The 16,451-nt window shown below is 44.8% G+C and overlaps 1 protein-coding gene across 1 annotated transcript; it reads right to left on the bottom strand.

Moving 5' to 3' along the window:
- Window positions 1-2,164: 2,164 nt before the first annotated feature.
- On the bottom strand, window positions 2,165-15,249 carry LOC143295116 (acylcarnitine hydrolase-like). The gene is made up of 7 exons (XM_076606679.1): window positions 15,094-15,249; window positions 12,491-12,784; window positions 8,945-9,114; window positions 8,177-8,670; window positions 5,303-5,526; window positions 2,995-3,362; window positions 2,165-2,568 (listed from the first exon to the last, which is right to left on the bottom strand). Exons 1-7 carry the CDS (start codon window positions 15,157-15,159, stop codon window positions 2,328-2,330), a joined length of 1,857 nt encoding a protein of 618 aa, XP_076462794.1. The 5' UTR covers window positions 15,160-15,249; the 3' UTR covers window positions 2,165-2,327.
- Between the last annotated feature and the right edge of the window lie 1,202 nt (window positions 15,250-16,451).

Below are 16,451 nucleotides of genomic sequence, written 5' to 3'. Positions count from 1 at the left end.
GTCGTCAGAATTGTGGTATTCTTTGTCAACATTCACGTCTTCAGTATAAGAGCCTTACGCTTGCAATATTTTGATGATGGTAATTGGGGTGAAACGCTGTTAACGTTGTCTCTTTCGCCGTTCGTATGGAGAGAGTTAATAAAATGTAGAAGAGAGTAAGAATGAACAGTGGAAGAAAAATTACAAACGTTCCAGGGATCGCGTTAACGCATGTTTTTCGCGTATTTGACGCATTTTGATTTTCGCTGACGCATTTTCACAGCGCTCACGCGTAACACTTACGCAAAACAACTTTTACTCCAAGCCATATCAATGCAACTTTAGGACTGACTTGGCAGCTAGGTTTGCGATACTGAATCAGATGGTACAAGACAAAGTGTCTGTGCATGCGGAGCACTGCGAGATGCCTACGTGACTCTTAACAGCTACAGCCAATTAACAGAGTATGCGCAACTTGCAATGGAAGGTCCGGCAGCATTGAGCCAGTGCAACGAACTGATTGTCAGGGCTTGTGGTGAATTTCAGCGCCGACGTGAGCGGCGAAAATAGGTGAGTAAACCTTTGATTTAGTGTCATAGGTCTGACGCAATTCTGACTCTAACTTACGCGTTTTTTTGCCGACTTTGCGTAAGCTGCACGCGTTTTGAAAAAGTCTAGCGCGACCCCTGACCTTCATTAAAAAACAAAAGGAGCAGCGGTTTTTTTTCTGAACACAATGATTGTAGACATGTGCAAAGCAGAAAAAGGTAGAAAAATTGAGAGGTTGATGCAAAACATTTAAGTACAAAGAACTTTTTTTTTTAATGTCCTTAATGTACAAGGAAAGATACTGACATGAATGTCCTGGAAAAATGCACAAACACACATAAGCACACACTCACACGTGCATACACAATCATACACTCTCACACACATGCACACTCACACACATACACATGCAAAGCGCACGCTTGCACAAAGACTAATCAGCATCATACAATTATGAAACAAAATGTAAACAGCAAATAGGTCCCCCATGCAACACGCACTTAGTGCATTTAAAAGAACCCACGGCAACAAAGCTGTTGTCCCTGGCAAAACTCTGTAGGAATATCCTTTTTGACAGTAGAACAGATGCACTTACAGACAGATAAAAGTGCAAGGCCAGGCTGCACTGTAGCTACATGCTGTTCCTGGAAAGAGCAGCCTGAATTGCACACAGAGTGACTGGTTGTGACAAAGAGCAATACAATACATTATTATTAATATTTTTTTTTTTTTTTTTTTTTTTTTTCATCACTACTACCTTTTTATATCATAATTATTATTATTTATTTATTTATGTAAGCTTATCTTTTTTTTTCTTCTTTTTTTTTCTCAAGGCCTGACTAAGCGCGTTGGGTTACGCTGCTGGTCAGGCATCTGCTTGGCAGATGTGGTGTAGCGTATATGGATTTGTCCGAACACGGTGACGCCTCCTTGAGCTACTGAAACTGAATACAATACAACACAACACAACACAACACAATACAATACAATATGGCTAAAAACACTTTTTAACTTTTCATGTATAAAAACCCTTTTGATTCTGGCTAAATATAGGTTTTAAATGAAAACATGAGACAATACCTGGAACGAAAATCAAAGGTCTCATTCACAACCGAAATGACTGGAAAAGATTTGATGGTGCATTACGGTCCAGCCAGAGGGAAGAGCATTAAGTAAGCAAGTAAGCACACACAGGTTATAACAATAGTAGCAGGAGGAGGGATGCATAGCTATGTGCTCTCTCCCGAGGGGGAGAGCAGCCTGAATTTCACACAGAGAAATCTTTTGTGGCAAACAGTAATAGAATACGGTACTGTTTTGGGGTTTTTTGGTCTTTTCTTTTTTTTACATTAAAATATAAAGCAATACATAATACAATCCAATCCATTACAATACATAATTCAATCCAATCCATTAAAATACAATACATAATACAATCCAATCCATTAAAATACTATACATAATAAAATACAATCCATTAACTCTTTCCATACGAACGGTGAAAGAGATGACGTTAACAGCGTTTCACCCCAATTACCATCATCAAAATATTGCAAGCGGAAGGCTCTTATACTGAAGACGTGAATGTTTACAAAGAATACCACAATTCTGATGACGGAAGCTAAAGGTTGGGTCATTCAGACACCCACTGGACATCGAGGGGTCTGTGTAGAGAAGAGAGGACTGGCTGTACTGAGTGAGTTAAAATACAATACATAATACAATACAATCCATCACAACACAACGCAATACAGTACAGTGTGGGTACTGGGCGTGCCCCATCATGTGCCCCATCATGTTCACAGTTCATCCCTGGGTCCTTGTTCCCCGGCGGCATCCTCCCCCGGCGTGTCGGGTCTGGAGGTGAGAGTGGCCAGTTCTGGCAGCAGCTGCAGCCACAGGGCCACGCGGTCGCGGTAAGGTCCCAGGTGAGGCACCACGCGGGGGGACGGCGACAATGACAGGTACTCTTCCCTGTCCGCCGTGAACTGCGGCCACGATCCTCCCCCAAGGGCGTCTTTACTTGGGGGGTTCGGGTCCCTGTGGAACAGAATGGGATTGGTCTTTGTTACCTGAGGTCCTGTAAAAGACAATGGGATAGGTCTTTATATAAACAGGGTTCATTTCTGTAGAGTGCAATGGAATATGTCTTTATTACCAAGTGTTCCTGTAGAAGAGAATGGAACATGTCTTTTATTACCCAGGTTCCTGCAGAACAGAATGGAATATGTCTTTATTACCAAGTGTACCTGGTTAACAAGGAATACTGGGGATGTGGGTAGTACACCAAGGGCAAAAACATGAATTGGAAAACACAAACACAAATACAGTAAGATTTCAGATGCTCATGCATAAACATATAAGTGCTTTTGTACATGCACTCAATCACATGCACGGAAGAAAAGAAGAAGAAGAGGGGGAGGAGTAGGAGGAGACAAAGAATGAGAACAAGCACCAACAACTCACCCAGTTTTTGCAAACGCTGTCCACAAGGCAACCAGCTGACGCGACAGGGTCTGCTCCTCTTCTGTCAGCGTCGTCTTGTTGGCCATCAGGAAGAAGGAATCTTCCGGAAACTCCTGGTCCAGGTCGAACAGCAGCAGCTCATCGTCGCCATGGTGGGTGCCAGGGACAGGACCCTGGCTGTTGAAGGCGAAGTCATGGTCGATGACGTACATGTAGTGGGCAGCGGAGCGAGGGCCAGCAGCCAGGAACTGTGACCACTCCACAGTGGGCACCATCATCTGGCAGTCCCCGGACAGCTCCACCACAGGGCCCATCGACGTCCACACGTCGCTGCCAAACTCGGCACGGCGGTAGAAGAACTCTGTAGTCTGCAAGAGCAAAACGATTTTAACCAGGAGTCAGTCGTGTCTGACTATCACCATCAGGAGAACAGTGGAGGCAACTGCTGTCCAGACTGTCTTGGCTAGAATTTGATTATAGCGGAGAGTGTCTTGATCAAGTTGCATTCCCACTCTCTCTGCCATGAGGGCTTTTGGACAGTCCGTGTTGGAATTGTCCTCAAAGGCCAACTAGCCCCCAAGGCTGTAAAACTAAGTATCAGCGCAATCATCCCTTCTAGTTTGAGAGTCACCGCACCGTCCTTCACAAAATACTAAACTGTAAATTAATTCCCATTGTAGTGGAGAAACCATTTACCATACACATTGCACTTTGCTGTTGGAAAGAAAATCAAACTGCTGACAAGACCAGAGTGACTGGTCTGTAGTCGCAATTGGATAGGCCACAACACCCATGGTAGAAATCAACTAAAATTCACAGGCTCTTGCCTTGCCTTGCCTTGCCCAGGTCTTAGCTCCGTGGGGAACTGTCGGGGCACTGCAATGTTGACTCATGCACTACCCTTCTCCATTCTGGACGATCATGTGTGATAGTTTGTGTCTCAGCAAACATCAGCCATGTAGGGGCTGTAGATAGAGGTAGTACCTTTGGTATCTGGCATGCTACCTCCCTGTCTGGAAGGGTGGAAGGCACCACTGATCATCATCCATCCCTAAATCTCTCACGTGATGGCTCCAAGTGCCTTACCCCGGTACACCGCTTCAGCTGGTGGGGTAAACCACGTGAGGGGGTGATGTTAACACGGCATCACTGGGCATATGAACTTCCACGAAGAAATCACCGGCCAGGGCGGAAGGGCTCAGCCAGAACTCGTCAACCACATGTTCGTGACCAAGGCGAAGGAGAACCTCGACTATGGTCAGGCCTGGAGAGGACTGGACACCGCCAGGTGACAACTGCCCGAGACACACCTCACAGGCTTTGAACATCCTAATTCAGTTTGAAAGGGTCAGGTGAAAGGTTCCACAACATTTTACAGCCATCACAACACCTACTTCATGTGTCACTGTGTCCAGGGCTCGGCGTTGGAAGGCAGGGCCCAATCCTCTCCTGCTGTTTTAACTCACTCAGTACGGCCAGTCCTCTCTTCTCCTCTACACAGACCCCTCGGATGTCCAGTGGGTGTTTGAGTGACCCAACCTTTAGCTTCCGTCGTCAGAATTGTGGTATTCTTTGTCAACATTCACCTCTTCAGTATAAGAGCCTTCCGCTTGCAATATTTTGATGATGGTAATTGGGGTGAAACGCTGTTAACGTCGTCTCTTTCGCCGTTCGTATGGAGAGAGTTAACCTTCCCCCAACCAAAGTCAGGTACACATTCACACCTGGGTGGAGAGAGGAAAATCAGAGTAAAGTGCCTTTCCCAAGGACACAACACCATGCAGAAACAGGGCCTCCCATCCTGATCACTGGTCAACACTGGATCGGAAATCTAGCAACAAAATGATCCTGATATGGTGCCTCTTAAATCGTAAATCTGTAAAAAACAATATTTATAAAAATAAAAAAAAGTGTAGGTGATAACATAATTTTATAATGTGCTCTCTCTCTCTCTCTCTCTCTCTCTCTCTCTCCACACACACACACACATGTATAAATATAAAAATTAAAATTATATATATATATATGTAATTATAATTATAATAAATAATACTTATATAGCACGCAAACTCCCAATTGACAGGCTCAAAGCACCTTACATGAAACAAAACATATACAACAACAGTGCAACTTTTAGTAACATACCTCTGCACATAAAAAACCAACACATATATGTGTGCCTATACACCAAGACAACACTAGAAAAAAATATATATGAAAACACACTCACTCCACATGCATGAAAAGAGAGAGAGAGAGAGAGAGAGGCACAAGTCCGACTGTCCCAGTTTGCGGTGAAAAGACTTGCCTTTTTCAATACAGGGTTGTTGCTCATCCCGGTTAAAAGGAAGCACATGTCCAGCTGGCCTTGAAAGAAATCTGCAGTTAACAACTGCTCTTCTGTCAGGTTTTCAAACATCATGTATCCCAGGACGATAGACCCCTCCTGGTTGTTGAAGCCTTGGATGATGTCGACGGCCTTTGCACTACCGTCCTGCAGCAGCTCGTGTGGTTCACGGGGAATGAGCTCACCTGTGTGGCCACACAGAGATCCAGGTGTTCTGAGGACAGTGAGAATCACTTTGTGTTTCCAGTTTCAGATTCTAAACTGAGGAGGCATCACTGCGCTCGAGAAAAATTCAATATGCGCTAGGCAGATGCTTGACAGCAGCATAACCCAACATGTTGGTCAGGCTTTGATTTTATGCATAGATGTCTATATATATATATATATATCTGTGTGTGTGTGTGTGTGTGTGTGTGTGTGTACCTGTCAAAGCGGATTTCTTCTACAGAATTTTTGTTAGAGGACAACACGTTTGTTGCCATGGGTTCTTTTTTTTTTTTCAGTGCACCAAGTGCATGTAGCACACGGAACCTGTTCATTGTCTCATCTGAATGACTTGATGCTCTGTATGATTTTCCAGTCAAACTTGGGAGAAGGGGAGGCAGTGGGATTCGAAGCCAGACCCTAAAAGATACTACACTGGCAGATAAGCATCTAAACCATTCTGCCACCTTGTGGTGTTGTATTACAGTACAGTAAACATGCATAGCACAGCACAGCACAGTACAATACAGCATTGCAGTGTAGTGTAGTGTAGTGAGGTGTAGTGTAGTGTAGTTTATTACTTTTTTGTCAACAGATTGTGTGAAATGCGGACAGGGAAAGTGTGTTGCCACAGGGCAGTGCCATCCACATTTTTTTCTTTCTTTTTTTTTTTCCCTTTTTTCTTTTTTTTGTCTTCAGTGCATTTGTTTCATTACCATTTTTCTACAGGATTTTGCCAGGGACAACCCTTTTTCTGCTGTTGGTTCTTTAACATGCACTAAGTCCATGCTACACACACACCTCTGTTTATCATCTAATCCAAATGACTAGCATCCCGATCACCACTCAAGATCTAGTGGACTGAAAGGGGGTGGGAGGGGGGGGTTGGGGGGGGGGGGCGTTGGGGGGGAGCAAAAATCCTGTGTCTGAATATGGTGGGACTTAAACTTTTCGACACACAATTCCTCGCTAGAGTTTCAACCACATGTTCTCAGCTACCTAACACTACCAAAACCAGGTAGAAAAAAAAAGTAGGTGTGGGTGGGTGAGGGGGGACTATCTTGAGAATATATCAGTGAAGTGTGCTTCAGGGTTGTCACACCACTTCCTTCTTCTTCTTCTGCGTTCACTCGTATGCACACGAGTGGGCTTTTACGTGTGTGACCGTTTTTACCCCGCCATGTGGGCAGCCATACTCCGTTTTCAGGGGTGTGCATGCTGGGTATATTCTTGTTTCCATAACCCACCGAACGCTGACATGGATTACAGGATCTTTAACGTGTGTATTTGATCTTCTGCTTGCATATACACACGAAGGAGGTTCAGGTACTAGAAGGTCTGCACATATGTTGACCTGGGAGATCGTAAAAATCTCCACCCTTTACCCACCAGGCGCCGTCACCGTGATTCGAACCCGGGACCCTCAGATTGACAGTCCAACGCTTTAACCACTCGGCTATTCCGCCCGTCACACCACTTCCGTCTGTGACTGTCCGAGTGATACCAGGTTGGCAGATTGAGGTGAAAGCTTCACTTCACAGAACAGCGTTCATCAGAGCGCATCACCCAGGAAAAGTATTACACCTGATGTTTTCATTGCAATGCCAGTGTACTGTGTTGCATTGCGTTGCATTCATTCATTTACAACAGGTTTTATGTGTACAGAGTTTGGAACGTTTTTTTCCCCCAGGCAGAATTTGGTATGTTTTTTTTCCCCAGGCAGAATTTGGAACGTTTTTCCCCCGGGCAGAAGGCAGAATTTGGTACGTTTTTTTTCCCCAGGCAGAAGGCAGAATTTGGTACGGTTTTTTCCCGAGCAGAATTTGGTATGGTTTTTTCCCCAGGCAGACTTTGGAACGTTTTTTTTTCCCCAGGCAGAATTTGGTATGGTTTTTTCCCCAGGCAGAATTTGGTATGGTTTTTTCCCAGGCAGAATTTGGTATGGTTTTTTCCCCAGGCAGAATTTGGTATTTTTTTCCCCAGGCAGTTTTTTTTTCCCAGGCAGAATTTGGTATGTTTTTTTCCCCAGGCAGAATATAGAACAGAATTTGGTATGTTTTTTTCCCCAGGCAGAATTTGGTATTTTTTTCCCCAGGCAGAATTTGGAACGTTTTTTTCCCCAGGCAGAATTTGGCATGTTTTTTTCCCCAGGGAGGGCGAGTTTCCATAATCTGGCACCACCTTTTTTTCTTCTTTTTTTCTTTTCTTTTCTTTCTGCATGTTTTTTTTTTTTTTGCTTTTTGTTTTTTTGTATAAGTGTGGATTTTTCAACCCTCTCGTTGCAGTGGTTTTTGTTTCGTTTGTTGTTGTTGTTGTTGTTTTGTTGTTGTATTTTACATGCAGTGGGTGCATGCTGAACACGAATCTTCTTTTCATTGTCTCTTCTGAAAGACTACACCTAGACCACAACACAAGGTTAATCAGAGGGAGGGGTGGGGGTCGGTAAGTCTTGATCCTTGCTGGTATCAAATTCGAGACTATCATCTTTTAGTCACACGCTCTGCCACTGAGTCATTACTGCTCTGAGATGTGTGTGTGTGTGTGTGTGTGTGTGTGACAACGCCACTGACCTTAAGCTAAAATATATAAATAAATACTGACTGAAAGCAAGCAAGAAAGAAAGGCTCTTACCATCAACAACAGGATAGTAAAAGTTATACAACGGAGACGTCATGGCATACTCCCAAGCTTTGTCCAACAAAAGATCCACCGGTTGTTGCTTTAAACACTGAACCAACTGACGACTGTCCCCTCCCTCGCAGTCAAACAGATCTGCAAAACCCTTGAACGCGGCCTTGAAATCCAGGACGTCGGCGTACCGAGAGAGGTGGGCAAAGGCTCCGCTCTGCAAGATGGCTCTCCGGAAGAGACCCCTAGACTGAGGGATCACCAGGTGCAGCCCCACACTCCAACTGCCCGCCGACTCCCCAAAGATGGTGATTCGCTCAGGGTCACCCCCGAAGGCTTCTGCATTGTCCTTGACCCAATGCAGGGCCAGGTTCTGATCCCAGAGTCCCAGGTTTGCGGGGAGCATACCATCGCCGGAAGAAAGGAAGCCAAGGACTCCCAGGCGGTACTGAATGACGACCACCATCACTCTTCCGTCCACCACCAGCTTTGAGGGCCTGGAACCACACAAAGAGGTTGCTTTGGTCAATGGGTTAAAGGTTAAAAGGTTAAAGGTCCCATAGCCTTGTACAACCATCAGGTTTGTAAAGTCATATCCACTTTTACCTTGATGTTTAGAAATGATAATGATAATGAGAATAATCAAAAAATAAAAATAATAAAACCAATAATAACGATGATAATAATAATAATAATAATAATAACAACAATAATAATAATAAGTATAATGACAATAATAATAATATTAAAAATAACGATACTGATTATCACCTGTAAAAATAAGCACCACCCATAAGAAGCCCCCCTCCATGGATGAAGACCATGACCGCCATGGGCGTGGCAGCGGTGCCGGCGCTCTCTGTGTCCCCATCAGCAGGTGTGTAGACGTCCAGCATCAGACAGTCCTCACTGGTTGGCCTTGACCCGATCATCATGGACCCCTGCAGGATCAGTGTCATCAGTGTCACATGGACCCCTGCAGGATCAGTGTCATCAGTGTCACATGGACCCCTGCAGGATCAGTGTCGTCAGTGTCACATGGATCCTTGCAGGATCAGTGTCGTATGGACCCCTGCAGGATCAGTGTCATCAGTGTCACATGGACCCCTGCAGGATTAGTGTCATCAGTGTCACATGGACCCCTGCAGGATCAGTGTCATCAGTGTCACATGGACCCCTGCAGGATTAGTGTCATCAGTGTCACATGGACCCCTGCAGGATCAGTGTCATCAGTGTCACATGGACCCCTGCAGGATCAGTGTCATCAGTGTCACATGGATCCTTGCAGGATCAGTGTCAGTGTCACATGGACCCCTGCAGGATCAGTGTCATCAGTGTCACATGGATCCTTGCAGGATCAGTGTCGTCAGTGTCACATGGACCCCTGCAGGATCAGTGTCATCAGTGTCACATGGACCCCTGCAGGATCAGTGTCGTCAGTGTCACATGGACCCCTGCAGGATCAGTGTCGTCAGTGTCACATGGATCCTTGCAGGATCAGTGTCGTCAGTGTCACATGGACCCCTGCAGGATCAGTGTCATCAGTGTCACATGGATCCTTGCAGGATCAGTGTCATCAGTGTCACATGGACCCCTGCAGGATCAGTGTCATCAGTGTCACATGGATCCTTGCAGGATCAGTGTCGTCAGTGTCACATGGACCCCTGCAGGATCAGTGTCATCAGTGTCACATGGATCCTTGCAGGATCAGTGTCGTCAGTGTCACATGGACCCCTGCAGGATCAGTGTCGTCAGTGTCACATGGATCCTTGCAGGATCAGTGTCATCAGTGTCACATGGACCCCTGCAGGATCAGTGTCATCAGTGTCACATGGACCCCTGCAGGATCAGTGTCATATGGACCCCCTGCAGGATCAGTGTCATCAGTGTCACATGGATCCTTGCAGGATCAGTGTCATATGGACCCCCTGAAGGATCAGTGTCGTCAGTGTCACATGGACCCCTGCAGGATCAGTGTCATCAGTGTCACATGGATCCTTGCAGGATCAGTGTCATCAGTGTCACATGGATCCTTGCAGGATCAGTGTCATCAGTGTCACATGGATCCTTGAAGGATCAGTGTCACATGGACCCCCAGAAGGATCAGTGTCACATGGACCCCCTGAAGGATCAGTGTCATCAGTGTCACATGGACCCCTAAGGATCAGTGTCACATGGACCCCTACAGGATCAGTGTCACATGGACCCCTGAGGATCAGTGTCACATGGACCCCTAAGGATCAGTGTCACATGGACCCCTAAGGATCAGTGTCATATGGACCCCTGAGGATCAGTGTCATATGGACCCCTAAGGATCAGTGTCATATGGACCCCTGCAGGATCAGTGTCATCAGTGTCATATGGACCCCTGCAGGATCAGTGTCATCAGTGTCACACGGACCCCTGAGGATCAGTGTCATCAGTGTCACATAGACCCCTGCAGGATCAGTGTCATCAGTGTCACATAGACCCATGCAGGATCAGTGTGTGGGTTTCTTTACAATGGGGTCTCTCACTATTCACTTTCACAAACATAATGTCAAACTTGTACACCTGAACTGAGGGGATGGGGGATGGGGGATGAGGGTGTGGGGAATCTTATTCGCTTTCCCTAAAAGCCACAACGGCGTCAATTTTTTGTGTGGAAATTACTTAACCAGCAACAGAGACAATGAGACACTGTCTGTATTTCTCATATGTCAGTGTCTGAATCCATCCCCATGGAAGTGTAGCGTATGGCCTTGTCATGTAGTCCCAAAACAAAAATGGTAATCCACAACAGTCTACAGTATAATGATATAATAATAAACTGAACACACATACACACACACACACACACAAATATATAGATAGATAGATAGATAGATATATATATATATATATATATATATATATATATATATATATATATAGACACACACATACACACACATATATAGATATAGATATATATATATAACTGTAGTAGTATCACACACACACACACACACACACACACATATATATATATATAGAGAGAGAGAGAGAGAGAGAGAGAGAGTGAGTGAGAGACAGACAGAAACTGAGAGACAGAGTCAGAGGAAGAAAGAAATTTCAAATAAATTCTGAAATAAAAAATACATTATGTTCTCTGATTTTTTTAAATCATGGGTAAACAAAATTATCTTCTCCGAGGAAAACCTTTGACAGGTATTTGAACATACTTTATGGGAAAATAAAACACTGGATAATGTATTGCTGTTGAAAACATTTTCAAAATATTGTAATATCTGTCCTAAAATATGAAAATACGTGCTGGTTATCTAGTTTCCCTAATATTTTGCTGAAACAAAAATGTGTATGTGGTATAGTGATAAGTTATATATTGCCTTCATAAATGGAATGGAAATTGTGTTTAGCTATTGGTGAGATATACCAACAAAAAGAAAGTTGAACATTTATTTTGACGAATGGCCCCGGTTTCACTCTGTAATATATATATATATATATATATATATATATAATTTATATCTCCCTCCCCCCCATTACATTACTCCTTAGGTGATGTTCACTTTCCAGTGTGTTATTATTGTTGTTACTATGTTAGTATTAGTATTATCATTAATATTATTATTGTTGTTGTTGTCAGTGGTAGTTGCGGTAATAGTAGTTTGGTTGTTTTTTGTTGGTTTGTTTTTTTTGTTGTTGTTGTTTTTGTTGTTGTCATTTTTCTTGTTTAGTTTAGTTTTGTCTTGCACTTCAACCTTCTTTTCATTATCAAATAATGTATGTATTTTCGCCATTGCGTTTGTGTATTGCTTGTTTCATATGAACGAGCACAATATAAGCTCAGGCTTGTTGTTGCTCAAGTCTTCTCAATTGAACGCTGTATTTCACCTTGTTTCTTGATATCAAAAATGTTTAAACCAAAGTTCTCTGATTCATAAATCAAAGTGACGGGCACAATAGCCGAATGGTTAAAGTGTTAGACTTTCAATCTGAGGGTCCCGAGTTCGAATCACGGTGACGGCGCCTGGTGGGTAAAGGGTGGAGATTTTTACGATCTCCCAGGTCAACATATGTGCAGACCTGCTAGTGCCTGAACCCCCTTCAAGTGTATATGCAAGCAGAAGATCAAATACACACGTTAAAGATCCTGTAATCCATGTCAGCGTTCAGTGGGTTATGGAAACAAGAACATACCCAGCATGCACACCCCCGAAAACGGAGTATGGCTGCCTACATGGCGGGGTAAAAACGGTCATACACGTAAAAGCCCACTCGTGTGCATACGAGTGAACGCAGAAGAAAAATCAAAGTGTTACAATGTCATCTCACCTGCGGGCAGGCAGGCATGACCTGCTGGGCTTGAAACACCTGGCCTTTCGCTGGCCCAGGGTGGGGCAAGGGCTTCTCATACCTCAGCTCTCCCACAGGGGGCATGGCGTAGGGGATGCCAAGGTAGGCGTTCATCATTCTCCCTTCATCTCCTTCCATGCTGATCCCTTGCAAGGCCCCCCAAGGGGCATGAATGACAGGCACTGAGTGTGCTGGCTGCATCGCCATCACCATCACCATCACCAATGCCAGGAGAAGGGTTGATGGGCACCGGCCCACCATCGTCATCAGCGTCTGATGAAGAGAAATGTTATCATGCGTGTTTATAATACACACACACACACACACACACACACACATATATATATATATATATATATATATATATATATATATACACATATATAGTGAGAGCTGTATTGTCAATGCCGGAAATCACTGATTTACAGCTTAGTCTTTTGTGAAGGACTGTGACTTTCAAACCAGGAGGCAAAGTTGCACTGGCTCTTAGTGCTGCAGCCTTGGGGGCTAGTTGGCCTTTGGGAACCATCCCAACGCCGACTGTCCTAAAACCCTCTTGGCAAGATCTTTCTTGGTGAAAGTATGATCAGTGTGTAATTGTGTGTGTGCATGCGCGCGCGCATGCGTGCGTGTGTGTGTGTGTGTGTGACTGAGTATTTGTGCGTGTGTGTGCATGTGTCGTGTGTGCGTGCATGCGTGCGTGCTTCTGTGAGTGTGTGTGTGTGTGTGTGTGACAGAATTTTCTGAACCAAAAAGGAAAAGTATGGAATCATATCCTCATGGACTCACTTAGTTTAAGTGCACCCTCAAGACACTCTCCAAAGCCCCTCCTTTGAGCTGACAAGCCATATATATCTCCTTTCACCCCTTATCGCCCACCTACTTCTATCCACTCTACCCACCTCCTTCCTCCCCATCCATGCACCCACCCACCCCTCACTCCCTTCCCCACCACCTCCTCCTTCCCTTTTGCCTTTAGTCACAGTATTCTGTAGTTTATTACAATAATTCAAAATTACACCTATTCCATCCAATGTATGTGTATGCATGTTAACAGCTCATTTTGTATTTATGTCCCCCTGCCCTCTGTCTTATCTAATATCGCTGGTATCTATTTGTATTTCTTTTTATCACAACAGATTTCTCTGTGTGAAATTCAGGCTGCTCTCCCCAGGGAGAGCGCGTCGCTATACTACAGCGCCACCCTTTTTTTTGTATTTTTTCCTGCGTGCAGTTTTATTTGTTTTTCCTATCGAAGTGGATTTTTCTACAGAATTTTGCCAGGAACAACCCTTTTGTTGCCATGGGTTCTTTTACATGCGCTAAGTGCATGCTGCACACGGGACCTCGGTTTATCATCTCATCCGAATGACTAGCGTACAGACCACCACTCAAGGTCTAGTGGAGGGGGAGAAAATATCGGCGGCTGAGCCATGATTCGAACCAGCACGCTCAGATTCTCTCTCGCTTCCTAGGCGGACGCATTACCTCTAGGCCATCACTCCACTCGATATATACAGTGCATATATTCCATCAGAGACCAAACTCTAAGTGCAAGTTTACAAAAATGACAGTAACTTTGCACAGCAGGCTGCGTGCCTGGGCAAAGCCCACTAACAGCTGCCTTCAGGCACGGCACTCATCTTTCCTGTTCCTGTAACCCAGTCTGGGCTTCCCTTCAGTCATTCCAATATACAAGGTTTTCTTCTCCCCCTCCCCCCACCCCCATCCCTCTCTCTCTCTCTCTTTCTCTCCAAGCTTCCACATTTCACTCTCCCACCTCTCCTTCCTTCTCAACCCAAGAGCATTATTTTTTATATATTCTGGTGTGTGTGTGTGTGTGTGTGTGACATTAAAATACAAACAGATTTATGTCTTTCCATCATGCCTTTATCATTTGGTTTTGCATAGTCTAGACACCATTTGGCCATTCTGGACAAAGTAAAAAAAATTTAAAAAATAAAAATCTTGTATATTGAGAATTTTGTGCTGTCTTGACAAAAGTCAAATCTACCTCGTCTTCATTCACCTGGCTAAAGGTGCACATGTACCATTGTTATGGTACACATGTACCGCTGTTACGGTTGACATAATTATAGTACTGCACTTATACTAAGGTGCAGGATTTTGCTTTTACTTCTGTTGGCGTCGGCGTTGGATTTCATCCTCCATTGAATTTCACTCGCTTTTGTCAACAAATCAAGTTGACTATTAAAATCACCTGGATTCGGATGATTGTTTGGTGGCAGAATTGGTAGTAGTAAATGTGTGCAAACCTGTGTCTGAGTAGGTAGACGGAATGCACACGGGTATGTCATGTTTCGATGTGTACTTGCTTTTTCTTCTTCTTCTTCTTCTACTCCAGTGCGCATCCGACCTCCCCTCCAAGTGACAGAATCGTCAACATGATGACTGCGGTCACCTCAATGAAAGCTAAGGAAGACAACCTCACTGTGCACGGTGTCCGATCGATAACAAACCAAACGGGAAGTTAGGTCACACGGATTACTGTTTCTCCGTCGAAAATATGCACCCTTGCCAGTGCGTGCGTAAAAACACTATAAACCATATACGTGACTTACCGTTCCTCCCGAACTAGGATGCTGCTGTGCCAGTGAAAAGGATGACAAGCTCAATTCCGAACACATTATGGTCTTCGCTGCAGCAGTCCCCGCAAGTGTCTGCTGGCACCCCAGAACTGCATTTGCAGTGGTGAGAGGCAGTCAGTGAGTGACTGTAAGAACTGTCTGTGTTTGCTGACCAAAGGCGCATGAAGTTTGTTGGAAAACATTTCCGTCTCGATCTGTTTTTCCTCAGTCTTGAAAAAGGAAGATAAAGAATAAAGTATGAATGTGCCACTGAACCCACACAAGTCTCACATGCGGTGTGTGTGTGTGTGTGTGTGTGGAAATAAAGAATTAAAGTATGAATGTGCCCCGGCGCCACTGAACCCACACAAGTCTCATGTGAAGTGTGTGTGTGTGTGTGTGTGTGTGCCAGTGTGTGTGTACGTGTGTGTCGGTGCCCACGGTGTGTGTGTGTGTGTGTGTGTGTGTGTGTGTGTGTGTGTGTAGATAAAGAATAAAAGTAGTATGTATGTGCCCCGGCGCCACTCCGGCAGTGAACACACAAAAATCTCACTGAGTCGCTGATGTGCAGTGTGTGTGTGTGTGTGTGTGTGTGTGTGTGTGTGTGTGTGTGTGTGTGTGTCCGTGTGTGTGTCCGTGTGTGTCAGTGACAGTGACAGAGGGGAGAAACAGAAACTGCAGGGGTCACGGAGCCCGGCTGAGACACTGAGACTCGACTGAAAACGGCACTGAGGTGGAACAAAGGAAATACGCGGCTGCATCACTCAGTCCGGCAAAACTGTTGGAGACATTTTGAAACAGAACTCCACGTGTGGAGCGAATTCAAGGTATGACCTGTCAAAGTCAGCCGGCGACTGAACTGAGAGGACACGCCGGAACTGCACAACTACAATACTGAGAACTGTGAAAACCATGCATATAATTATAGTCTGTATGTGTGAGACTTTGTCAGTCTTGGATTCTTCATGGTTGACCTGGCGATCGCTAACTGCGATTTCAGTTTTACGGTTTTAATTTCAAGGAAGTCTCAACTGAAGCGTGCAGACATACCGGGTCCCCGGGCGGCATATACGCTACCGACCATACCGGCACCTCAGTCGGTGCTGTTCAGTTAAAACTGAAAACGAAACAACTTAAGTGAAACAACTATTAAATTGCCAGACACTGAGGCTGACGGAGCGATCGTCTTCCTGAAACTGAGCCCGTGCGCACCGGCCGGCATATCAGTCGCGCACTCACTGACACACGCGCCCAGCTGTACTACACACTGTGACACACACACACACACACACACACACACACACACACACACACACACACACACACACACACACACACACACACACACACAC

The sequence above is a fragment of the Babylonia areolata genome, chromosome 20, assembly GCF_041734735.1.
Source record: "Babylonia areolata isolate BAREFJ2019XMU chromosome 20, ASM4173473v1, whole genome shotgun sequence".
NCBI lineage: Eukaryota > Metazoa > Mollusca > Gastropoda > Neogastropoda > Buccinidae > Babylonia > Babylonia areolata.
This window is presented reverse-complemented; position numbering and strand designations above follow the sequence as displayed.